The sequence below is a fragment of the Carcharodon carcharias genome, chromosome 6 (assembly GCF_017639515.1).
Source record: "Carcharodon carcharias isolate sCarCar2 chromosome 6, sCarCar2.pri, whole genome shotgun sequence".
NCBI classification, from domain to species: domain Eukaryota; kingdom Metazoa; phylum Chordata; class Chondrichthyes; order Lamniformes; family Lamnidae; genus Carcharodon; species Carcharodon carcharias.
The window spans coordinates 111,238,364-111,265,784 of record NC_054472.1 but is presented as its reverse complement, the minus strand read 5'-3'; the positions used below and the strand labels follow the sequence as shown (position 1 = coordinate 111,265,784).

General features: G+C 42.8%; 1 protein-coding gene across 27 annotated transcripts in view; it reads left to right on the top strand.

Moving 5' to 3' along the window:
- dtna (dystrobrevin, alpha) overlaps nt 1–27,421 on the top strand; it is a 444,909-nt gene that overhangs the window by 225,146 nt on the left and 192,342 nt on the right. For all 27 annotated transcript variants that reach the window (XM_041189637.1, XM_041189635.1, XM_041189640.1 and 24 more), the window contains 3 exons: nt 1,978–2,045; nt 15,411–15,491; nt 25,082–25,295. In XM_041189637.1, coding sequence (XP_041045571.1) covers nt 1,979–2,045; nt 15,411–15,491; nt 25,082–25,295 — 362 coding nt within the window. In that variant the 5' untranslated portion in view covers nt 1,978. The remainder of the gene's footprint in view (nt 1–1,977; nt 2,046–15,410; nt 15,492–25,081; nt 25,296–27,421) is intronic.

The following is a 27,421-nucleotide window of genomic DNA, read 5'->3' as shown; positions in this document are numbered from 1 at the left end:
GCATGGCACAATACACAAGTTCAACTTGTGTTGGTCTGTCTTTCCCATGGATTCTGAGACTTCTGGGATCTTATCTTCTTGGTTCTTTGAAGATGGTCTCTTGACTCACACCATCCTTTGGGATTTGAGCTTAGCCAACTTAACCCTAACATACAAACAACTCCCTTTGCAGTTCTAAGATTTCAACCCTAGTGGATCCTTTTCCAATCCACAACTTCCTAGTCTACCTTAACTGCTGAAGCTACACACACTTCACAGCTGCCTGCTGAGTGTTCTATCTGTCTCTCTTTTGGCAATTACTTTAGCCCTGGTATTCCTCTCTATGTTGGGTTCACTGATCTCTAATACTGGGTTCTTGCAGCAACCCCTCAGCCCTTGACAAATATTCTTCGACTGTTAACGCCCTACGCAAGTGCTAACTTCCTGGCTAAAAGCAAAATACTGCGGATGCTGGAGATCTGAAACAAAAACAAAAATTGCTAGAAAAACTCAGCAGGTCTGACAGCATCTGTGGAGAGAAAGGCAGAGTTAACATTTCGAGTCCATATGACTGAAGTTCTGAAGAAGAGTCATACGGTCCGAAACATTTACTCTGCTTTTCTCTCTACAGACGCTGTCAGACCTGCTGAGTTTTTCTAGCAATTTTTGTTTTTGTTTCTAATTTCCTAGCTAGTGCCCTACTCCTGGCAAGTGCTGTCCCGGCAAGTGCCCTTCTAACTCTCCCGACAAATGACCCCCAGCAAGTGTCCTGTGACAAATACTAACCCTTGGCAAGTGCAAAGACCTCAGTGATGCACCCCTATTTTTATGCCCTTTTTGCAGGTAGCTTTTGCAACATTTAGCCCAAGTATGTGCACCTGTATCATCACAACTAATGACTTCTAATCTAATATCTGCAACTCTTGGCCAATGGGAAGAGCACTCCTAGCTTCCCCACAGAATCTAACTTTAATTTGTATCTCTAACTGGAGGAGAACTATAAGTTTTCAATGTTTAGAGTAAACTTCAAGACAGAGTAATGGAAGCATGTAATTTAAGAAACCATTAGATGCTGGAATGGGGGGACATCAGGATCTTCCTAGAGGGATGAAATAAGATAGGCCAACCATGCTTTCACATCCATAATTGTCATGTGACCTTATTCTTTTAGGTCTTTACTCCTCCCACAAATGAATATTTTGCATCAAATGGGCTCTGTCTGCATTACTATTGGTCATCAGAGGTGTGCAAAAATTGGATGGAGTGGCTTGTAATGATTTATTTGCTTTTCTTAATTTACTTTTTTCATTCTTCCCTTTTCTTTTCTTTTGAAGATGTGTCTTGCTTTAGTTGCTGATGATCGTGAAATCCAATTTTTGGGAAATCATAGTCACAAACCCATATCCTGCCAGTCAATGAAACAGCCTGTTGATGTATCAACTGGCTGTGTTGCTGATTTGCCTGTACATCAAATAGTCTGTAAGGATATTTTCTTGGAGATGTTCGGAGTTACAAAATCAATAAATATTTTAGGTGTAAGATAAAAGCAAAATACTGCAGAAGCTGGAAATCTGAAACAAAAATAGAAAATGCTGGGAAAGCTCAGCAGATCTGACAGCATCTGGGGAGAGAAAAACAAAGTTAACGTTTCGAGTCCTTATGACCCTTCTTCAGAGCTTAAGAGAAGTGGAAATGTGATGAAATTAATACTGTTTAAGTGGGGTGGGGCAAGTGGAGCTGGATAGAAGGCTAGGGATAGATAGGGACAAAGGAGGGTTTGACAAAGATGTCATGAACTAAAGGAAGCTCTGAAAGGAAGAGGAAAAGTTTCTTGTTAAGGCGTTGGATATTTTAGGTATGTCATCTTTCTTTGTTACAGCCTAAATAGGACCTGGAATATGCTGTTTAAGAAGAAAGACATACTATGTTCTGTAAAAAGGTACCTGGGAGTAGAAAGTGATGACTGATTACTCATTTGTTTTGGTTTGTATCCTTTAGAATGATTGAAGAACGTGGCAGAAGAGAAAATACCATGGCAGAAAGAAGACAATTATTTGCAGAAATGCGTAAGTACTTTACATAATGGGTGGTGTGTTGGTGTGTGGGAAATTGTGTCTTGGTTAGCAATCAATATGAAGAACCGTGTTTCTTTTGAAGGAGAGGAATTAAGCAGTGTGTCTTTTTATGTGGTCTTCAACACATTTACATTATTCCATTGCAATTTCTTCAGTAATTTAGTATTTCCCTTGGCTGGCAAAAATCTTGGCTTTTTTAAATTTAGTTCACAATTCAAGCCTACTTTATTTTCAAACAATTATTTGGATTTTATCTTTAGTTAGCTGAAAACCCATCACCATTAAGAACCTTTGATTCAAGATAGTGAGAAATCAAAGGAAGAGTTTCAGTTGCAAGATGAAGCGCAAACTCATCCAGAGATGCATATTCTTTTTACCTTAGTTCTAAACCTTAGCTGCAGGTGGCAGAACTAAAGTTGCAAGGTGCTGCTTTGAAATGAAGTTTGCAACCATCACACCAATTTTTATCATAGAATCACAGAATGGATACAGCGCAGAATAAGGTCACTTTGCTCAACGTGTGTGTGAGACATCTGTTAGTAAGAGCTCTCAGTTAGTCCCACTCACCCTCCATTTCTCTGTAACCTTTTCAATTTTTTTTCCCTCAGATAATTATCTAATTTATTTTTTGAAAGCCACAATTGAATCTGCCACTGTCACGCTCTCAGGCAGTACATTCTAGATTCTAACCACTCACTGTGTTTAAAAAGGTTTTCCTCATATCACTTCTAGTTCTTTTGATAATCACCTTCAACCTGTGTCCCCTGGTTCTCGACTCTTCCACTAATGGAAACAGTTTCTCCTTTTCTATTCCGTCCAGACCCCTCAGAATTTTGAGCGCCTCTATCATGTTTCTTCTCTAACTTCTCTTCTCCAAAGAACATTAACCAGCTAAAGCTGAGGTAGACCATAGTAAGCTTTCCACTGCAAGGAGAGTGTACTGCTGTGCTTATAAAGCATTAATATCTTGGAGAAAAAAAAACTCAATGTTTTATTATAAATGCTGCAAGATCTGGATCATTAATGGATAATATACATGCAGTGAAATTTCCATCCCCCATTAAACTAAAAGAGCAAATCTCTTATTTTTAATCCCTTCCTTAATTTATGGGATCGCCCTCAGTGGCAAGTGCTTGCCAATAGAGGCAACTCATAGTGTAAATAACTGAACACCAATGGCATCAGTGCTAATGGCAACCAGCTTGGGGCTTGTCAGTGAGTCTATTCATTTGATTCTGGCTGGCTTTACAAGTTAACAATGTGTTTTTGTTATTGCTACCCTGTACAGACCTCTAAGGAAGCTCATCAGTCAGAAAAAGAAAGCTGTGAATCTGAATCTGCTGTAACTGCACATTTGCAAATTTTGTGCATGTTTAATTGTTCATTTGTGCAGCATTCACGGGTTAGCATGTTACAGAACCATCTCAGTTGGAAGAGGACATAAGACATGTTATTTTCTAAATTTCTCTATTTTCTAAATTTCTCTTATAATTTCTTCACCTTTGCTTCCCTATTATCAGATTCCCTCCTCTGCCCTCCCGACAAGAACACAGATGCCAAGGAATAAAGGAGAATCATATATTTGCGTAATGTGACAATGTTTATACATTGAAATATTCCAAATATATCTATTACATTTCTAATATTGACACAGGTTAATGTGCCAAATAAATTATTTTTGGACTGCATGATGCATTTTCTCTGAGGGAAAATAATCCATTTCTGATTTTAAAGAGGACCACTTCATACTATATTCTATTTAATTTATATATTTCTCTTGTCTTATTAAAAGACTGTATTAGAAATAGTTATACATTCATGTTTAAATCCTATCTTTATTATTAATATCGTAAAGCTTTCAGCAATGTTTTTCATCATGTTGGCAAACAACATAGTCAAAAGACATGGGTTTCCAAAAGATACAGCTCTAGTCTTGAACACATCAACAAGAAAGGGCACTTGTCAGTGATGAGGCCCATCCCCAAAAAAGTTGGTGGTCAAGTTTAGAGAGAGGTTTGCCTTGACAGTTCTGAAATATTTCCTAGCAGATATTTCCAGAGTAGCACTGACATGATTCAGAAACAGAGCCAAGGACATGAAAGCTAAGAGCTGGAACGTTGTGTCTATTGGATTGTCACCAGTCTTCCATAGAGACCCATGTAATACAAACATGGGCTCAAATGAATACCTGGCAAGTAGTATTTGATTTGAATATAACTGATACTGTTTTAAAACAGGGAAAACAAGGGAAAGGACTTAAACTTTTAATATAGCTTCTGGAACTTGAAGGGTGGTCAACATGATAGTAAGAATGACATGAAGTAGCCAAAACCAAATGAGCCAGAAGGGTAGAAAAGACATCTGCAATTGATATGTTAAGATCTCAAAAATTAAGGAATGTAAATTGACATGACACAAAATTGAAGTCCTCAGTTGAGTTACCAAACAGGCAAAGAACAAGATTAAAAATAGCAACTGAATGGAAAATGATAATTCCTTAATAAGAGCGATAGAATAAAACTAAAACCAGTCAGTCTGGTACAAGATTGCTTTTTTACCCAAAGGACGGTATAGTCCCAGATTTGCATTGTGGTAGCAGACCTGCCAGCCGCAGTGGAGGATTTTCACGCCGTATCATCCCAAACCCACCACATTATTTATGTATTCCCTGGAAACATGCTGTTTCAATGGTGGGTGGGCTCCGATTTGCCTGCCACACGGTCACCTCGCCGCTTCATCACGCCAGGCACCACATTTAAAGTACGCCCGTGCTCAGTGCTTCCAATCCAGGACGGCAGCAAAGAAGATATGGCCCTGAAAGGCAAGAAGACTGCAGCCCTCTAGCACCTTTTGGATGCCTTTTGGCACTTTGATGTCCTCTACACCCGCTCTGACTGCAGGAGGGGCAGCTACATTACCACTCCTGCTTGGCAGGCGATGGCACTGATCACCACTGCTAATGTTGCACAGAAGAGGTTGGCCATCCAATGAGAATAGAAGGTGAATTATCTCATCTGTGCAGCCAAGTTATGGCAACCATCTCATCACTCTAAACTCACACACCAAGTCCATCACACATTTATTGGCATCTCACTCACTGCCAACTCAAGGGACATCATCACCCATTCTCATACACATACCCTCATATCCATCTGACCTCATCTCCTTTGGAGACTGCCTCCTCTGACCTCACCATCTTGAAATCACTGGTACAGATCAACATGTTCCCCCCCCACACCCTGGGATACCCTCCTTCCCCAGTGCAGCTCTCATCCTGCAGCCTCTTCCCTTACCTGAGGCCACCTTTCCCCCTTCCCCAAGCAAGACCTCGCCCTACATCCGTTGAAAAGTCACCCACATATGGCTGATCTGGTAGGTAGAGATCTAACCATAAGCCCCCTTTTGAGGTGATGTGGTGCTGTCTGTGAAGCCTGGCACTGATGACTGCGAGTGCTGACTGAAGCAAGGTAGGCAAACAAACCTTGAAGTCCCGACTGAAGTGCAGTGGCCAGGTGCACGCCTTGTTGTGAAACACATTGGCGTGTTTTCCCGCTGACGTGGGTGGATGATCCAGCCGGGGGGATGAGTGCGGCGGGCTGGTCTTATAATAATATGCTGATGTATTACAGTGTGGTTTCCGACGTCCGATGGCGGGAAACGCGGCACGCCATCAGTGGGCAGAGCGGACAATCGCAAACTGGTTTGGCGATGTCGTGAAACCGATTTATGACTTTCTCGCCATATTGCCTGCTCACATCACCGAACATTCCCAACTCCGAAGGGGATGGAAAATCCCGGCCAAGAGTCAAAGACCCCACTCTGGTTAATTTTTTTTATTCATTCACGGGGTGTGGGCTTCGTTGGCTGGGCCAGCATTTATTGCCCATCCCTTGTTCCCCTTGAGAAGGTAGTGGTGAACTGCCTTCTTGAACCACTGCACTTCATGTGGTGTAGATACACCCATAGTGCTATTAGGAAGGGAGTTCCAGCATTTTGACCCAGCAACAATGAAGGGACAGTGATATATTTCCAAGTCAGGATGATGAATGACTTGGAGGGGACCTACCAGGTGATGGCGTTCCCCTCTATTTGCTGCCCTTGCACTTCTAGGTGATAGTGGTCGTGGGTTTGGAAGGTGCTGTCAAATTAACCTTGGTGAATTCTTGCAGTGCATCTTGTAGATGGTACACACTGCTGCTATTGTGTGTCGGTGGTGGAGGGAGTGAATGTTTGTGGATGTGGTGCCAATCAAATGGGCTGCATTGTCCCTTAAGGTGTGAAGCCTCTTGAGTGTTGTGGGAACTGCACTCATCCAGGCAAGTTGGGAGTATTCCATCACACTCCTATCTTGTGCCTTGTGGACAGGTTTCGAAGAGTCAGGAGGTGAGTTATTATTTGCACGATTCCTAGCCTCTGACCTGCTCTTGCAGCCACAGTATTTATATGGCAGTCCAGTTTAGTTTCTGGTCAATAGTAAGCCCCCAGGATTTTGATAGTGCGGGATTCAGTGATGGTAATGCCTTTGAACCTCAAGGGGAGATGGTTAGGTTCTCTCTTGTTGGAGATGGTCATTGCCTGACACTTGTGTGGTGCGAATGTTACTTGCCACGTGTCAGCCCAAGCCTGGATATTGTTCAGGTCTTGCAGCATTTGGACATGGACTTCTTCAGTAGCTGAGGAATTGCGAATGGTGCTGAACATTGTGCAATCATCAGTGATCATCCCCACTTCTGACCTTATGATGGAAGGAAAGTCATTGATGAAGCAGGTGAAGATGGTGGGGCTGAGGGCATTACCCTGAGGAACTCCTGCAGTGATGTCCTGGAGCTGAGATGAATGACCTCCAACAACCACAACCATTTTCTTTATGCAAGGTATGAATCCAACCAGCGGTGAGTTTTCCTCCTGATTTCTATTGACTCCAGTTTTGCTAGGGCTGCTTGATGCCACACTCAGTCAAGTGTGGCCTTGATGTCAAGGGCAGTCACTCTCACCTCACCTCGGGAGTTCAGCTCTTTTGTCCATATTTGAACCAAGGCTGTAATGAGGTCAGAAGATGAGTGACCTTGGCGGAACCCAAACTGGTCGTCAGTGAGCAGTTTATTGCTAAGTAAGTGCCCCTTGATTGCACTATTGATTACCCCTTCCATCACTTTACTGATGATGGAGAGTAGACTGATGGGGCTGTAATTGGCCAGGTTGGATTTGTCCTGCTTTTTGTGTACAGGACATACCTAGGCAATTTTCCATATAGCCGGGTAGATGCCAGTGTTGTAGCTGTACTGGAACAGCTTGGCTAGGGGCGCGGCTAGTTCTGGAGCACAAGTCTTCAGGATTTTTCCACTGGCAGAAAATATTGAGGCAGACTTTTGACTTACATGTTGGACATCAACTAAGGTATTTAAAAGGCCAAGTAACTCGAATTTTAAAGCTGTCAGCTGGATAGAACACCCAGGACTAGGAGAGAGCCCACCCTGCCAAGGACATGAGGGAGTAGCTCAGAGGGTGGGAGGTCCATGAACTAGTGTGGGAACATCAGGAACAACAAGAAAGCCAGCCTTTGGGTGGGCAAGGGTAGATTGGCGCAGAGGGGTGCTTCATTTGCCTCTTGCATCAAGAAGAAAGTCCTATCTCCAAAGGAGAGTCTACTGTGCAAGAGTAGCAGTGTCAGTGCAAACTGAGGATCTCCAGGGATCTCTGCACCATGCTGAAGGACGAGCTGAGACCCATGTGAGTTGGTGGACACCCAATACCAGTGGCCCTGAAGCTCACCATGGCTTTCAACTTCAGCGTCTCTGGATATTTCCAGGGATCACTGGGGACATGTGTAGGATCTCCCAGCCTGTAGCCCATCATTGCATCAAGGAGATGACCCCTGCCCTGTACAGGAGATGACCAGTGCCCTGTACAGGAGATGTGGAGACTGTGTGCTACTACACCGATCCAGGCAGTCAGGCAGATTCTGGGCCATCCCTGGATTCCCCCAAGTGAAAGATGTCATATACTGTACGTATGTGGCCATTAAGGCTCCAGGAGCCAGCCTGCAGCTTTCATCAACAGAAAGGGCTTCCATTCCTTCAATGCCCAACTATTCTGCAACTGTCAAAAGCGGGTCCCTCAGGTGGGTGCAGGATACCTGGAAAGCAGCCACGATACATGCATACCTTGGCAGTCCAGATGTCACAATCGTTGCATACCCCAAACACCTTCAAGGATGGATTTTTAGGCACAAGGGATACACGATGAAGACATGGCTGTGCACGCCTATGGGGAACCTATGTGCTGCAACAGAGGAGAAGTACAGTATACACCACAGGTCCACCCAAGTGACAACAAGTAGGCCATTGGGCTTCAGAAGATGAGATTTAAGTGCCTAGATGGGTCCGGTGGAGCACTTCAGAGTATCCAAGTGAAGATTTTGCATATTATGATGGTCTGCAGTGTTCTGCACAACTTTGTGCTGCAGTGAGAGGGGAGGCCATGAATAGGCCATGAATAATGAGGAAAACATCGATTACCACTCATTGTCCAATGAGGAGACTGCTGCGAAGGTGGCACAAGATAAGAAATTTCTTGGACCAGAAGCAAGGGGAAATGAGGGATGCACAAGGGATTCGCGAGAGGATCACGTACATACCCTTTACTTGTGATCCTGATGCTCTTTCACAATCAACATATTAAAGTCTTACCTTTTATATGTACCTGCTGTCACCTCCTTCGCCTCCTTCATCTTGCATTCCATTGCCCAGTGCCCAGGTTCACAGCGCGCACCTGAAAAGCTGAGAAGCTGATGAGACATGACCTACCCCAATACTAGCAGCCCATTGAGGGAGCAAGACGTCTGACGTGGAAGCAAGAATTGAAAGGATGACCAACAGCAATGAGTTAACATTTACTGAGCAACACAGCAGAAGCAAACCTCCACATGAACAAACTCTAAACACTCATGAATCCCAAGGTGTTCTTCTTAGCTCTCACATGTGCTCCTAAATGCTGCTTCTCCTGTGCTTGCAGCTGCAGTGGAGCCTCGGCAGCCACCTTGCAGGATATCAGTGGGTTTGACCATGGCACAACCACTGAGATGCCTGTCTGCAAATTCTCAGGGTCACAATGATTAACTAGGGACTTTGTCAAAATATGTAGAACATCATTAAACAATAAGGATTAATGAGGTTAGAAAATTAGTATTGGTATGAATTAATGAAGTAAAGGATTAATATTTGTGAAAATTAGTAACGTAAAGAATTACTTCAAAGTAATCCAGAGAACATAATTGGAATTTATTGCAAAGAAATTTTAAACAGTTATATAAGAAACAACTTTGCTCAGTGACAAATGTTTGGCACAATGTACTAATCTAGACAATGGAGGGAAAAATGGAGATATTCAAAATATCTTGATATTGGGATTAATTTATTTAATAAAGGGCTGAACTTCACCAGACTAAATGGCCAGTTAATGGCCAGAGGACAGGTTTGTCTCGCAGTAAAGGATGATGGGTGGCCTCTTGAAGCTGGAGGACCAATCAGATACCTTCCAGCTTGAAAGCAGCAACAGGCTGTGATGCCAGCTAAGAAATATAGAGAGGGTGTTTCAAAATGGATGTGCCCTCTCACCAGCATTTATCAATTTTTAAAAAAAAAGATTGCTTTTGCAGCCAGGCCACCACGGTGGTGGGCGGGGTGGGGGATGGGAGGGGCCTGCATGGGGAAAACCCATCTACAGGGTGGCCTGCAGCTGCTCCTGTAGCCAGGCAGGCATGGAGAGGGCCTCTAGGTCTGCCTGGACCACTGGCCTCTGGCCTGCTGCCGGGACCATCTCCAGGCAGCTAAACTAACCCCCGCCGCTTGCGGAGACCTGGAGGCCGACTAGAAAATCCCAGCTGGCCTCCTGGCCTCCTTTTAATTGGCCTTAATAGGCCCTTAATGAGCCAGGCCATTGTCTGAACCCCAGAGGATTTTAAAAGTTTTCTTCTAGTATTTCCCAGCTCGCTTATAAAACTGATGGGCCGTTATGGACTTCTTTCCAGGTGGACCCTAGCTACCACCACCATTTCCTTACCCCCCCCCCCCCCCCACCAACACCTAACCCCCAATTCTTAAAATAAAAAATCACTGCTGCAGCTTATGGCTTTCAGCTACTGCCAGGCACCTGAAATGTGCCCCAAAAAGTGGCAGGCACCAATTCGAGTCATTAAAATTTCCTTTTGGCAAACTCCAGCAAGCTCCAGAGTTATCAACTCTTTCAGTTTGCCTGGCAATGGGAGATTGATCTATCGAACACAGTTACTAGGAACCCAAAAGAAAAGAACTTCACATTTGCTCTTCTGCAACTGCATTCTTTAATTTCTCCAACTGCCTGTTGCATTACCTGAAGTTAGTCAGGATGCAGCAGGCATGACATACTGTTAATTTATCATCAAGCAGGGGAGGCTAGTGTAGGCTGACCTATATATAGTCCAGTATTTAAAGGGAAATCCCTTTCCCCCCCCCCCCCAAAAAATAATAATATTGCCCCTCAAGAGAATTATTGCTGTTCTTTTTTTCCTTCTCCTCTTAAGTCACTGAGGTATGGTTCCCTGGTAACAACTCTCACTGAGGTATGGTTCACTGGCACTGACTTCCGCTGTGGTACAGATCATCTTTAGTGGTAGCTAGGGTCTACTGAATATCACTGGGCTAAGATTCTCCAAGAACTGATTCTCACTTGGATACAGTTACCCTGGCACTGACTCTCACTAATGTATGATCCCACAGGTTAGCTCTGAGTAGCCATTCTTCATGTGTGAACCTGGATCGAATATCTTGTGATTGAACATCCAGGAATACATTCAACTAGAGTCCACAAACTTCGTTCCCTCCCAGCAAAAGCACCCCTACATACATCCTAGGATGTTAACTTCTACAAATTCTTTGGGCTAACCACTCCCAGGAAATGAATACTCTCTTAAAGCAGTCTTAAAAGAGGGCTTTGGTGATACCTGTGTTGGAACAGAAGAGCTTAAATTATAAAATGCAAGTTTGGTCTCACACTCAGAAAAGATTGAACAGGCTGGGGCTCTTATCTCCAGAAATGAAAAATCTGAGAGGTGACCAGTTAGAGGTCTTCAATATTATGAAAGGGTTCAGTAGGGTAGATGTACAGAAGATGCTTCCACTTGTAAGGTAGACCAGAACTCAGGACAACCAGTGTGCAACATTAACAAAATTGGACCTTCAATGAGCTGAATGAGGGATAGAAAAGATAAGAAAGGTATTAGAGTGGCATTATTAGTGAGAGATAATAGATAATGTAGAGAGAGTTGAAGGAACGGGTACTGACAGACTTCATGGGCTGAATTTTTGGGCCATGCTGAAGTTGGGAATGGAGGTGGATGGGGCCCAAAAACACTGGCACTGTCTAGCGTGCCAGTTTCATGACCCTGTTCCTGGCATCGGTCCATTTTGCTGAGGCAGGTTCGGGGCCAGCATGGCTACCCTTCTCTATGAGGCGGGTTTCCAATTAGGCTCATTTAGAACCTTGTGAACCAGTGTTAAAGGTGGCCAACTGGAATTTAAATTGGGCAGTTTAACTTCAGCAGTCCTTCCCTCCCTGCCTGGGTGTGAGTGTGGTCAAAGGCCATTCCATAGAGGGATTTCTCCACTATCACCTCACCCTTAACATCATACCCCCTTCCCCCCAACTCACACTAACAATGATGGCCTAGTGGCCTGGCTGCTTTTTTTAAAAAAAAAAATAATGGGAAATAGACATTCAGAGGGTGCTTCCTTGTTGAAGCGTCCTCTCAGTTACTTGCCTACTGCAGCAACCTGCTGCTCCCTCAAGCTGGAAGACCTTTAATTGACCCTCCAGCTTGGAGAGACCGTCAGCCACCCTTAATTGGACAGGAGACTTGTCTCTGCCAATTAAGGAGGTGCCGCCATTAAAATCCTAAACAGCAACTGCTTTCCCCTAGGGGCAGCTTCAGAACCTGGAAACACTTACAACTCCTGTTCCCACACTCGCAAAGAAAATCCGGGCCCATATAGTTGGAGCTGAAAATTCTTTTAAAAAGCACTTATTAGCTTAGGGGAATATTACAGACCTTCAAATTGTGGGAAAGAAATGGAAGAGGAAATCTGCGGCTAAATTCGATGGATAAATATGAAGAATGAAATTACTGTTCTGTGACATTTTAATTATCCATTTATTGATTGGGGCAGAGACGGAATAAATCCAGAAAAGGGAATGGAATTCCTAAAATGTGTTCAGGATTGCTTTTCCTAAGGATATGTTCATAGACCTACGAGGGTGGGGTTATTGCTAGAGCTAATTAGAAGTAATGAAATAGTTAAGATTGATAACATAAATGTGGGTAAGCATTTTACGAATAATGTCCACAAAGCAATAATGTTTAAGATCCAATAAGAAATGTAAAAAACTCCATGCAAAAACTATAACACCAGATTGAATCAGAGTGCAGATTTTAAATTGATGTGAGGCAGAAGGAGAAAATGGCACATAGCTGTAGATCAACCGGGATTACTTTATATAATAAGTTTCATGAGTACAGAATAAGCATATTCCATTAAAAAGAAGAAAGTTGTAATTTTGGAATAAATTAGTAAATAGAGATTATAAACCAATTAAAATTGAAGAATAACATTTCAAAATTATGAAAATTAATTGGCTAGTAAAATAGGAGCACAGGTGGGTGTGTAACAAGCACAGTATCTCCTGCAATCCCACCCAATTTAACGCAGCCCCCCCCCTCACCCGACCCCTGACTTCTGAGCCCACTCCTGGTTCGGTGCAAAATTCTGGCCTTCGAGTTGGATAAGGGAAAAAAGAATGCAAGGGAAAAACATCCCAAAAACATCAAAAGGAACAGTAAAATATTTTACAAGTATATCATTAAAAAGGATATGGTTATAAGTAAGGTGAAACCGTTTAGATAAAAGCATTGACAATTTGTAGATAATCATCAAGAGATGATAGAGGAACTTATTAAGTATTTTGGACTTTACTACAAAGAAATAAACTGGAGAAGAGCTGAATCCTGATGTGGTTGAGAGTGAGATGAGTGATAGTCTGGTGGGTGAAAGAAAATTTCAGTTAAATTAGGCAAGCAAAGAGACACAAAATGCTAGGACCCAACAGAATACATCCTTATGTCCTAGGGTAGATGAGAAGTGAAATTGCCAAGGCCTCAGAAATGGTGAGGTGAGATTCTACCTTGGTGGAGGTGCAAAACTGAAGGTAGCAAATTAGCCATCCATAATACAACACATCCCATTGAAGCCCGTGCCCCCACTAATGTTAAATTTCACTGCAATCTTTCAGGGCTGTTCTGAGTGTGGATGTGTGCCAGAGGACTAGAGATAGCCTTGTGTAGTACCCATTTTTTTCAAAAGGAATACAGCACTAATGCAGGTAATTACAGGTCCCTTTGTTTAACATAAAGACAAGATACTGTGGATGCTGGAAACCTGAAACAAAAACAGAAAATGCTGGAAAAACCCAACAGGTCTAACAGCACCTGTGGAGAGAGAAATAGAGTTAACGTTTTGAGTCCGCATGTCCGAAGAAGAGTCATACGGACTCGAAACGTTAACTCTGTTTTTCACTCCACGGATGCTGTTAGACCATTTGTTTAACATCTATGATAGGAAAAGGTTTAGAGTCTTTAGTTACGGATAAAATTACCACATATTTAGATATAGAGGAAATAGAAGTAGCCGTCATACAGTTTCAAAGGGGTTATTGTGCTTTGCAAACCTCATGATTTTTATGTCATGAAAAATGGGCAGGGTAGATTACAACAGTCTATTTCTAGGCCAGGATTTTCCAGCCCCACCATGGTGGGACCCACTGCAGGGAACATGGTGGACCAGCCAAAATCCACTGACTTTTGGTGGGACTAGAAGATCCCGACGGCGGATGGGCCAGAAAATCCCAGCCCTCGTGTTTGTGGGTTTAAGAACAAGGGGTCATAAAAACAAGATTAAATTTGAGAAATAGTAAGCCGGACAAACATCTTTACACCTAGAGTTGTGAGGTTGTAGCATACACATCCAGAGTCATTGGTTGAGGAAAGAAAAGAAATACTTGTATTTATATAGTGCTTTTCACAACCACCAGATGTCTCAAAGTGCTTTACAGCCAATCAAGTACTATTTGAAGTGTAGTCACTGTTGTAATGTAAGAAACGCGGCAGCTAATTTGCGATCAAGAAACTCCCACAAACAGCAGTATGATAATGACCAAATAATTGCTTTTGTGATGTTGATTGAGGGATAAATATTGGCCAGCACACTGAGAATAACTCCCCTGCTCTTCTTCAAAATAGTGTCGTGGGATCTTTTACAGCCACCCAGGCAGGCAGATGGGGCCTCAGTTTAACATCCCATCCTAAAGGCAGCACCTCCACCTCCAAAAATGCTATGCCTGCTCAGTGCTGCACTGGAGTGTCAGCCTTGATTTTTGTGTTCAATACCTGAACTATGTGATTCCGAAGTGAGTTTACTACCAACTGAGCCATGGTGGACACAGTTGAGGCAGAAAACACGCTAACTCTGAAGATTAATTTCAATAGTGGGGTAAAAAGCAAATGGGAATGGGTTGGTTAGATGTTCTGGAGGGCAAAAACTAATATGAACTGGTTAAGCCAAATGTTTTTTTTGTGTTGTGATTTCTAAGTATTTCTATGAATGACATCAGGCTGGAAATGAAGCTGTTGAATACATTTACCAAATAGGCACTGTGAAACCCTGAGACCCAACACAGTGGGATGTGAAATTCATCTTTGGTTGTAGCGTAAAATTGCCAATAGTGTATTGGCAGTCCATATTACATTCCACCCGATTTTCTTTCCCAGTAGATGTATTGGTTGCTCGATTTACTCTACCATTGAAAATAAATTTTTACTTCAGTGGGTTCCTGTGGGGTTGCTTTAGCATTCACAGATGGGAATATTTCATCCTTGGCAGATCGTTTAATTATTTTGCACTGTTTTAGAGGTGGGGTTAGGACTTCAGATTGACTTTTACTAAGTGTTGGTGACTTAATTAGGAAAAGAACCATGCGGTGAGGAGAATTATTTGACGTAGCGAGGCATTTATGCTCTGGAATACACTGCCTGAAGGGATGGCAGAAACAGATTCTTTTCAAAGGTAACTTTTCAAAGATTATACCTGAAAAGGAAAATTTCTTTTGGAGAGGAAAATGGGACAAATTGGATAGCTGTTTCAAAGAGCTGGTAAAGGCATGATAGATTGAATGACCATTTTCTGTATTGAATGATTCTATGGTAGTTTTTTTTTTAAATGAGAGTACTGTAATTTTTTTTTCCTTGAATATTTTTTGTCTTTAAATTAGGAGCCCAAGATTTGGATCGCATTCGTTTATCCACCTATAGGACAGCATGTAAACTCCGATTTGTACAGAAGAAGTGCAACTGTAAGTATGCCTCATTCCATAGGATAATATGTGTGCAATATTGTTTGACTATCTGTTCAGGTCACTGCCAAACTGTCCTTAAATTGACTGAGATGCAGGAGAACAGTTTTGTTTTATCCACATTAAAATAATTATTAAATTTTTACTTCTGTTTAGTTTCTGCTTCTGGTCCGGTCAAAATCAAAAACTTCATATGCGGGGGATCACTGGCACAAACCCACTCCAACTCTGCATCTCAGTCATTTCTATCTCAATGTAACACCCCTGCAACAATTTACATTTAGATGGACCTTTTAACATTGTGAAACACCTTGGGGTGTCGACTGAAGATAAATGAATGGCAAGCAATAGGAGAAAAGTCAAAGAGGTGCCAAAGGACATTCATAGAGAGAGGTTTTAAGGGGACATTAGAAGGTGAGGGCAGAGCTGCTGAGGCTAATAGGTTTAGCGGAAGACTCCCTGACTGTAGCTGAAAGTATTAGCCTGGATTTAAGGATGCTTGTCCTTGATCTTGAAGAAAACTCCCACAATGACCTTGCTGTCTCTGGGGTGGAAATTCCCCCTTTCCCCATGGCAGTTTAAACCTGGAACCAAATCAAGGGGATGTCTTTGGCATGTGGCAGCAGTCATGTCAGGTAGGCAATTAATCAAATTGAAATATTCAGACACCTCAAACCAACAAGTTCAAAGCAATTAAAAGCTTCATTTTATTTAAATTTTCAAATACCAAAATCATTGTATGACTGTGTGAAGGTAGAAGCTAAAATAAAGATAAACAGACTTTTTAAAAATGTTTTTAAAAATATGTGGAATTTTTTGATAATTGTGGAGAAATTTGATGTTTTGCAAATGTAAAATTAGCCATTCTGGGCCAGTAAGGATGTTTAGTGGTAATTATGAGATTGGTACACTGCATTAGAGTGGAAGTTCCCATTAATTAATGATTGCAAGGGAGATAGCAGTCTGTGGAAACCTCTACAGTGCACCCTATGGAGAAACATAGATTCACTGACAGCAACTTCTGGATATCCAAATTAACCTGCGTCTCTCTGAACTCCCGAGGTTGTTCTCAGTTTCAGTGGAGCAATGATGGGGAACACTGACAGTTTCGCTGTCATTACTACAGCAAAATCCAGGCCGATGGATCAGTAAAAGTGATGGGGAGGTCAGAGTCACAAAAGCAGAGAGTGTAGGCTGTTGTATAGGGCTGGAGGCAGAGGTAGAGTGAGGTGAGTATTTGGGGAAATTTGTAGAGATTTTTGAGTTTAATGAAAAGCATTTAATAAAATTCACACAAGTGCAAAGCCATGAGAATACAAGGGAAAACATGTTCAAGCTAATTAAAGGCAGATTAGGAATAATGTCAAGAAATTCTTCCTCACGTGAAGAGAGATGAACACACGGCACATACTTCTAAGATGATTATTAGAGGTAAATATTTTAAGAAATAATTGGAGACTGAAATAGGGAATTGAAAACCCCTCTAAACTAATTAACTGTGGCTGGTGAAACTACCTTCCTCATCTGTAATTATCTGTGGTCATGTATTTAGCAGATAGGGTACTAGTTGAGGTCAGGAGTGATAAGTAAGTGGAACATAGTGAGGGGTAGAATGTAGACAGATGAATTTTGGATCATTGAAGTCCATACAGGATGGAGTTCAGATGGAGAGAAAGGAAGAAGTCTAGCTTTGAAATGACAAAGGTCTACTTGGGGGTTTGAGTGGAGATGGGACCAATGTAATTGGAAAGCGTCAGTGATATTACAAAGCTGAAAATTTGAGGTCTTGGTGATGGATAACATTTAGTGTTTGAAGCTCATCTTAGGGCCAAACAGAATCCCGAGACTGCACAATCAAGTTTAGCTTATAAAAGCAGTTGGAGGAAGAATATGAAATTGGATGCTAGCATGTGGTGTTTTGGCAGAAACTAAATAGAATGACTTGCTACCAGTGTCAAACTAGTGAAACTCCTGGTTCATTCACAGCTTGATGTCAGACAAATAATACTTCATGTACAGTACAGTAGTGGTCTTTAAGCCAAGGATAATGGTGGAGTGATAAAACTGGATGTCGTTAAGATACATTGTCAAGCACACTTGAGGGAGACGGTGGCATGGCAATGTCACTGGACTAGTAATCCAGAGGCCCAGACCAATGCTCTGGGCACATGGGTTCCAAACCAACCATGGCAGCTGGTGGAACTTAAATTCAATTAAAAAATCTGGAATTAAAAGCTAGTCTCAGTGATGGTGACTATGAAACCATTGTCAATTGTCGTAAAAACCCATCTGGTTCACTAATTCCCTTCAGGGAAGAAAATCTGTCATCCTGACCAAATCTGGCCAACATGTGACTCCAGACCCACAGCAATGTCCTTCAATGTCCTCTGAAGTAGCCTACCAAGCCTCTCAGTTGAGTCAAATCACTACAAAGTCTAAAGGAATGAAACCAGAAGGACCGCCCTACATCAACATAGGCACCGGAAATGAAAGCTGCAAACCCAGTCCTGTTGACCCTGCAAAGTCTTCCTTACTATGTCTGGAGGTTTGTGCCAAAATTGAGAGAGCTTTTGCACAGACTAATCAAGCCACAGCTTGACAGAGTCATACTCACGGAATCATACCTTACAGACAATGTGCCAGACATCACCATCCCTGAATGTGCCCTGACCCACCAGCAGGACAGACTCACCAGAGGTGGTGGCACTGTGGTATCCAGTCAGCAAGGAGTTGCCCTAGGAGTCCTCAACATCAACTCCAGACCCTATGAAGTCTCATGGCATCAGCTCAAGCGTGTGCAAGGAAACCTCCTGCTGATTATCACCTAGCACATCCCCTCACCTCCCTCAACTGATGAATCAGTACTCCTCCATGTTGAATATCAATTCTAAGAAGCACTGAGAGTGGCAAGGGAACAGAATGTACTCTGGGTGGGGGAACTTCAATGTCCATCACCAAGAGTGGCTCAGTAGTATCACTACTGACCAAGCTGGCCAAGTCCTAAAGTACTGCCTCCATCGTGTTGTATGGCCCTTTCACTGTGCTAGATGGGATAGATTTCAAAAGGACCTAACAACTCAAAACTAGGCATCCATGTGGGCCATCAGTAGCAGCAGAATTATATTCACCCACAATCAGCAATCTCATGGCCAGGCATATCCCCTACTCTACCTTTGCCATCAAGCTAGGGGATCAACCCTGGTTCAGTGAAAAGTGCAGGAGTGCATGCCAGGAGCAGCAGCAGGTATACCTAAAAATGAGGTGTCAACCTGGTGAAGCTACAGCACAGGACTACTTGCATGCCAAACAGCGGAAATAGCATGCTGTAGACAGAGTTAAGCAATCCCACAACCATTGGATTAGATCTAAGCTCTGCTGTCCTGTCACATCCAGTCCAGAATGGTATGAACAATTAAACAACTAACAGGAGAAGGAAACTCCACAAATTTCCCCATCCTCAATGATGGGGGAGCTCAGCACATCAGTGCAAAAGACAAGGCTAAAGCATTTGCAACACTCTTCAGAAGTGCTGGGTCGATGATTCATCTCTGCCTCGTTTTGAGGTCCCCAGCATCACAGGTGCCAGTCTTCAGCCAATTTGATTCACTCCACATGACATCAAGAAATGGCTGAAGGCACTGGGTACTGGAAAGGCTGTGGGCCCTGACAATATTCTGGTAGCAGTACTGAAGACTTACTCCAAAACTTGTCATGCACCTACCCAAGCTTTTCCAGTGTAACTACAACATTGGCACCTACCTGGCAATGTGGAAAATTGCCCAGGTATATCCTGTCCACAAAATGCAGGAGAAATCCAACCAGCCAGTTCCCGCCCTATCAGCCTTCTCTCAATCATCAGTAAAGTGATGGAAGGGGCCATCAACAGTGCTATCAGGTGGGACTTACCCAGAAATGGCACTGGAGTAGTAATGTTGTGGACCAGGCTAGAACCATAGAAACATAGAAGATTTACGGTGCAGGAGGCCATTCAGCCCATTGTGTTTGCACCAGCCAAAAAAGAGAAAAAAGAAACCAGCTGCTCATTTTAATCCCACTTTCCAGCACCTAGTCTGTAGCCTTGCAGGTTACAGCACTTTAGATGTAGATCCAGATACCTTTCAAATGAGTTGACTGTTTCAGCCTCAACCACCAACTTAGGCAGTAAATTCTAGATGCCCACAACCCACTGGGTGAAAAAGTTTTTCTTCATGTCCCCTCTAATCCTTCTACCAATCACTTTAAATCTATGCCTCCTGGTAATTGACCCCTCAGTTAAGGGAAACAAGACTTTCCTGCCTACCCGATCTAGGCCTCTCATCATTTTGTACACTTCAAATATGTCAGCCCTTAGCCTCCTCTGTTCTAAGGAAAACTACCCTAGCCTATCCAATCTCTCCTCATAGCTGCAATTTTCAAATCCTGGCAACATTCTTGTAAATCTCCTCTGCACTCTCTCCAGACCAATTATGTCCTTCCTGAAATGTGGTGACCAGAACTGTACACAAAATTCCAGCTGTGGCCTAACCAGCATTTTATACAGTTCCATTATTACAGCCCTGTTTTTGTATTCAGTATCTCGCCCAATAAAGGAAAGCATTCCATATGCTTTCTTGACAACCTTGTCCACCTGTCCTGCCACCTTCAAGGACCTGTGGACATGCACTCCAAGGTCTCTCACTTCCTCAACCCCTCTCAATAACTACCCGTTTATTGAGTATTCCTTTGCCTTCCCCAAATGCATTACCTCACAATTTTCCAGATTGAATTCCATTTGCAACGTCACTGCCAATCAACCATTGATTCTGGAATTGACAGCTAACCTCTTCACTATCAACTATACAGCCAATTTTTGTGTCATCTGCAAATTTCCTGATCATTCCTTCCATATTTAAGGCTATGTCATTGACATATACAAAAAACAGCAAGGGCCCCAACATTGAGCTGTGTGGAACACCATATGAAACCTTAATGCCTTACCGAAATCCATGTAGACAACATCCACTACACTACTCTCATCAATCCACCTTGTTATGTCCTCAAAAATTTCTATTAAGTTCGTAAGACACGATCTTCCTCTAATAAAGCCATGTTGTTGACTATCCCTGCTCAATCCGTGCCTTTCTAAGTGACAGTTTATCCTGTCTATCAGAATTGTTTCCAATAATTTGCCCACTGCCAAAGTCAGACTGGCCTATAATTTTCTGGCCTATCCCTCGCACACTTTTTAAATAATAGTACAAAGTTCGCAGACTTCCAATCCTCTGGAACTTCGTCTGTATCTAGTGAGGATTGGAAAATAATCCTCAGAGCATCCGCTATTTTCTCCCTGACTTCCTTCAACAGCCTGGTGATTTATCCACCTTCAAGGATGCCAGTCCATCTAGTACTTCCTCTCTCACTGTGCTTATTGTATCTAATATTTCACACTCCTTTTTAACTAGAATGTCTGCAATATCCCTCTCCTTAGTGAAGACAGAGACAAGGTACTCATCGGGAATCCTGCCCACATCTTCTGCATCAACCCACAAGTTACCATGTACACCTCTGATAGGCCCTACCTTTTCCTTAGTTATTCCCATGCTCTTAACGTACTGGTAAAATATCTTATGATTTTCTTTGATTTTAGCTGCCAATATTTTTTCACATCCTCTCTCTGCTTTCCTAATTCACATTTTTACTTCATCCCTGTACTTTCTATACTCCTGTAGGCTTTCTACAGTATTAAATCTTTTGTGACTGTGATAAGCTTTCTTTTTCTGTTTTATCTTGGCCTGTATGCTTCTGGATAACCAGGGGGTTCTACGTTTGGCAGTACCACCCTTTTTTCTTTCTGGGGGCAAATCTATACTGTGCCCATAAAATCTTGCCTTTGAATGCCTCCCATTGATTTGACACAGTTTTTCCTTCTAATAGCTGTATCCAGTCCACTCTCGCCAGCTGACCTCTCAGCTTTGTAGAATTTGTCTTACCCAAATTTAAACTTCTACTCCTGTTGCATATTTGTCCTTTTCCATAATGATGCTAAATCTAGCTATATTATAATGCTATCTACAAAATGGCCCCTCACTGCCACTTCATCCACTTGCCTAGCTTCATTTCTGAAGACTAAATCTAGTATTGCACCCTCTCTCATTGGGCTTGTTACATGCTGGCTAAAAGTGTTCTCTTGAACACAGTTCAAGACTCTTGCACCCTCTGTTACGATCACACTGTCATATCCCAATTGATATTAGGGGAGTTGAAGTCCCCAACGATTACTGCCCTATTGTTTTTGCACTCAGAAACCTGTCTACATATTTGCTCTGCTAATTCCCTTCAACTATTTGGGGGCCTATAGTACACTCCTCGCAGTGTGGCTGCCCCTTTTGTATTCCTGAGTTCAACCCATATGGCCTCATTTGATCTTTCATTTAGAATATCATCCCTCCTCACAGCTGTTATTGACTCTTTAACCAATAATGCGAAACTGCCACCTTTTTTATCCCCCTCCATATCTAGGGATGTTGAGCTGCTGTTTTTACCCTTCCTTAAGCCAAGTCTCCATTATTGCAATGGTATCATGCTGCCATGTATCTGTCTGTGCCTTGAGCTCACCAACTTTAGTTGCTATTCTCCTTACACTTACATATATATCTTTAATACTGCCAGCTTCCTGTGCTGTACAATTTTTAACCCGTGCTGCTTCTGTCTTTCAGAGCCACTCAAATTCTCCATCTCCAGTTCCCAGCTCTGAATTTGCCAGCAAGTTCCTGTTCCCCTGCCAATCAAGTTTAAATCCCCTCCACCAACAGCAGTAGCAAATCTCCCTGAGAGGGATATCCATCTCAGTCCTGTTCAGGCTTGTACAGGTCCCACCTTCTCCCGAACCAGTCCCAATGCCTCAGAAATCTGATGCCCTCCCTCCTGAACCAGCTTTCCAACCACTTGTTTAATCGCTCAATTCTCCTATTTCTATACTTGCTTACACATGGAACAGGGAGTAATCCTGAGTTTGCTACTTTAGAGATCCTGCTTTTCAACCTCTTTCCTAGCTCCTGAAAGTCTGCTTTCAGGACCTTTTCCCCTTTCCTACATAAGTCATTGGTACCAACGTGGACCACCACCTCTTGCTGATCACCCTCCCCCAGAAGAATGCCCTGCAGTCACTCCATGACATCCTTGATCATGGCACCAGGGGGGCAACAGTATATCCTGGAGTCATGTCTACGGCCACAGAAACGCCTGTCTGTTACCCTAACTAACGAATCCCCTCTTACTACTGCTCTTCCCCTCTTCTTTCTCCCCTCCTGTGCAGCAGAGCTCCCTGTGGTGACATTGGTTCTGACTGCACTCCTTCAAGGAACCAATGCCCTCACAGGTATCCAAAACAGAAAACCAAATGGTGAACAGGACTCCAGGGTACTCCTGCTCTACCTGCCTAATTTTCGAGGACTGCCTGACGGTCACCTATTCCCTTTCTGTCTCCAGGTTCCAAAGCTGCAGTGTGACCACCTCTCTAAATGTGCTATCTACATAGCTCTCATCCTTGTGGATGTGCTGCACCACTCGTGTCCGAAACCTGGAGCTAAAGGTTCTGCAGATGTGGTTGTCTTGGACACTGGTAGCATCCACAACTTTCCACAAATTGCAAGATATGCATTCCACACAACCGAGCTGTCCTGCCATGCTTCAATTTACTTAGCGTGTGTTAACTTTATTTTACTTTGGTTTAGTCATGTAACTTTATTTTACCTGGCCTTGACTTAACTTTATTTCCCTATTGTTTGTGTTTCTTACTTAACTGTAGTTGTTGGAGATCAATCATCTCAGTCCTGAGGCATTGCTGCATGGGTTCCTCAGGGTAATGTCCTAGGCCCAACCATCCTCAGCTGCTTCATAATGAACCTTCCCTCCATCATAAGGGCAGAAGTGGGGATATTCCCTGATGATTACACAATGTTCAACACCATACGCAACTCCTCAGATTCTGAAGCAGCCTGTGTCCATATGCAGCAGGACCTGGACAACATTCAGGCCTGGGCTGATAAATTGCAGGCAACATTCATGCCACACAAGTATCAAGAAATGACCATCTCCAACAAGAGAGAACCTAACCATTGCCCCTTGACATTCAATGGCATCACCATCGCTGAATCCCTCACTATCAGGACCCTGGGGGTTAACATTGAGCAGAAACTGAACTGGACTAGCCATATAAATACTGTGGCTACAAGAGTAGGTCAGAGACTAGGAATCGTGCGATGGGTAACCCACTTCCTGACTCCCCAAACCCTGTCCACCATCTACAAGGCACAAGTCAGGAGTGTGTTGGAATACTCTCCACTTGCCTGGATTAGTGCAACTCCAACAACACTCAAGAAGCTCGACACCATCCAGGACAAATCAACCCGCTTGACTGGCACCCCAACCTTAAACATTCACTCCCTCCACTATTGATTTACAGTGACAGCAGTGTGTACCACCCACAAGATGTACTGCAGCAACTCACCAAGGCTTCTTGGACAGCACCCTCTACCATGACCTCTACCACCTAGAAGGACAAAGGCAGCAGATGCATGGGAACAGCAGCACCCTCCAAGTCACACACCATCCTGACTTGCAACTATATTACCATCCCTTCACTGTCGCTGGGTCAAAATCCTGGAACTCTGTTTCTAACAGCACCATGGTTGTTCCTACACCACATGGATTGCAGCAGTTCAAGGTGGCAGCTCACCACCACCTTCTCAAAGGCAATTAGGGATGGGCGATAAATGCTAGCCTAGCCAGCGACACCCAATCCCATGAACAAATAATTTTTTAAAAAATATTTGTTTGGCAATACAGAACATGAGTACTGCTGAAAAAGGAGACATGTCTAAGCTTTTTGTCGTGCACTCGTCAGGACGTTTTGCAAGAATACCAATATAAGGGGAAAAACAACAATTTAAACTGTACATGAAGAGAGTGCTGATTGGTTGGCAAGTGGACTCTGATATGCAGTGGTGTTGCTGTGGCGAATGCGCCAGTGATGGTGAATGACAGTTAACACAATGCGGAGAATGTCAAAGGGCTGCATGTATGTAAAGAATAGGAAAAAGCCAAGAATAGAACTTTGGGGCACTCTCAAAGTGAATATGTAAGCAGGCAGGTGGAGAGCTTGGTTGGAAGGTCAAAAATTCAGCAGCTATATCTTGTGGAGGAGATTCGCTTGATGAAGGAGAATGAAACTCTTGGGTACTTCCAGCCTGATCATATAAGGGGAGGGAGGAGGAGCAATTGCAGGCTATGGTGAGATGCATAGGAGTGAAACTGAGTATAGGCAGTGTTACAGGAGTGAAAGCTATTGAATGTCACAGGAATGTTGAGGAGGGCAAGCAAGGATGGTGCACCATATTCATGTCACAAATGAAATGGTGACTTTAATTAGGTCAATTGTGGCACTTTCAGCAGAGAGGAAACTGGACATAATGGATGAGAAGTTTAAGATGATATGAGTTAGGAGACAGCTAAGAGGAGGCTTGTGAACAGTCAAGAATGGAAGATAAGGCAGCCAGGTTCAGCTGCTTTCATAAAACTTAACCACTTATTTCTTTTTTTTACTTGTCTAGTGCACTTGGTAGACGTTTGGAATATTATAGAGGCATTCAGAGAAAATGGGCTAAATACAATGGATCCGAATGCTGAACTCAGTGTGACTCGCTTGGAAGCTATCATCTCCACAATACTTTACCAGCTGAACAAACGTTTACCAACCACCCATCAAATAAATGTTGAACAGTCCATTAGTTTACTGCTGAACTTTCTGCTTGCTGCCTATGATGGGTAAGTTTTAGAGCAGTTTTTCTTTGCATATTCATCTTAGTTTTTGAACTTTATTGGAGTTCCTAAACCTAACTGTAATTGTCCAGACTCAATGGATCTTTTAACAGCCACATGAAAGCAAGGTCCTGAGCCTTCTACTGTTTATTTGTGGCATTCAAACTGAATAAAATTGAACGTAACATGTGTTTAAAAATAAAAACAAAATTCTGGGAATACTCAGCAGGTCAGGCAGCACCTGTGGATGGAGAAACAGAATTAATGAATCAAATCGATCACCTTTCATCAAAACTGGGAAAATTTAGAAATGTAATAGGTTTAAGCAAGTAAAGTGGGGAGTGTGGGGTAAAAGGAAGTATAAAGGGGAAAGGCCTTTGATAGGTGCAAGACTGGAGTGATTAAGTGAGATAAGAATTGGTGTTGCAGGGCCAAATGGAGTGGTAATGGGACAAGTAAAGAAACAAATGATGTGTCTAAAAAAGGTGTGAATGGCAGAGTGGTGAACAGCTGCTGTCCAAAAGCAAAAACAAGAGAAAAACCAAACACTGCAAAGAAAAATGAAACAAAATCAGGGCAGAGGTTGCAGTCTGAAATTGTTGAACTCAGTGTTGAGCCTGGAAGGGTGTAAAGAGCTTAATCAAAAGATGAGATTCTGTTACTCAAGGTTACCTTGAGCTCCATTGAAACACTGCAGGAGACTGAGGACAGAGAGGTCAGTGTTAGAGCAAGGTGGAGAATTAAAATAACAGGCGACTGCAAGTTAAGGGTCATTGTTGCAAACTGAATGGTGGTGTTTCACAAAGCAGTCGCCCAATCTGAATTTGGTCTCCCCTATGTAGAGCAGAGTGCATTGTGAACAATGAATACAGTATACTAACTTAAAAGAAGTATACATAGATTGTTTGACCTGAAAGACATGTTTTGGGCCTTGGAAAAAGGAGGTGAAAGGGCAGGTGTTGCATCTCCTGCATTTGCATGGAAAGATGCCATGGGAAGGGGAGGGGATGTTTGGTGTTATTGAGGGGTTATGGTGTTGCAGAGGGAATAGTTCCTTCAGAATGTTGACAGAGGAGGGGAAGATATGTTTGGTGGTAGCATTATGCTGGATGTGGTGCAAATGATTTAGGATGATCAGCTGAATGTGGAGGCTGGTGTGGTGGAAGATGAGGATAAGGAAACCCTATCATGGTTTGGGGAGTGAGGGAGAGGAGTGAAAGCAAATGTTCAGAAAATGAGACAGACATTGTTGAAGAATCTGTCAACCACCATGGGGGGAGTCTCAGTTGAGGAAAAAGGAAGGCATATCGGAAGTACTGATGCAGAAGGTTGCATTGTTGGAACAGATGTGCTGGAGATAGAGAAACTGGGAGAATGAAATGGAATCTTAATAGGAAGCAGTGTGTGAGGCATTGTAGTGGACATATCTGTGGAATGATGTGGCTATGAAAGCAAGTTTTAGTAGATGCCTGATCAAATTTAAGAAGAGAAATAGAAAACAATGAAGGTGAACAGGATAAAAGAAATAAGTGAAAATCACGTGGGAGAGAAGAGCAGAACTTCCTTAAGGGCATTCCTGGAAGAGAAGTGGCAGTGAATTAAACTGTCTCTCCAAAGATGCTGCTTTGACTTGCTGAGTAGTTCCAGCATTTTTTGTTTGTTCAGATTTCCAGAATTTGCAGTATTTTGCTTTTGTATAAGATGAGCTTTGTTGCATGTATTCATGATTTTATTTTCTATTCGCGAAGAAGAATAACCTGAACCCTGGCAGAACTCCAAGACTTTGTGTAATTTCCGTTAGTGTCAAATGGCATGAAATAACAGTGCCAAAAGCAGTGAACAATCTCTTTGTGCAGTCACTGAATGGTTGCTGTCAGTGAGTGGAATATATTCACTCTGAAATGTTCCTGTTTTCTGCTAAAATTGTGACAGAATGTTTGTGGAAGGAGAAGTTTATAACAGGACACATTTGTGGTATGACAGAGAACCAAACTATGAAATTTTCATTGTAACTTCAACATTTTTCTGTAATATAGTTTGCAGTAGTTTGCAAGGAAGGTGGGGTCAATGATTGGATTTTTGAGGAGAGGAGTGATAACAGCAAATTTAAGGGAGAAAGAAACAGCACCAGA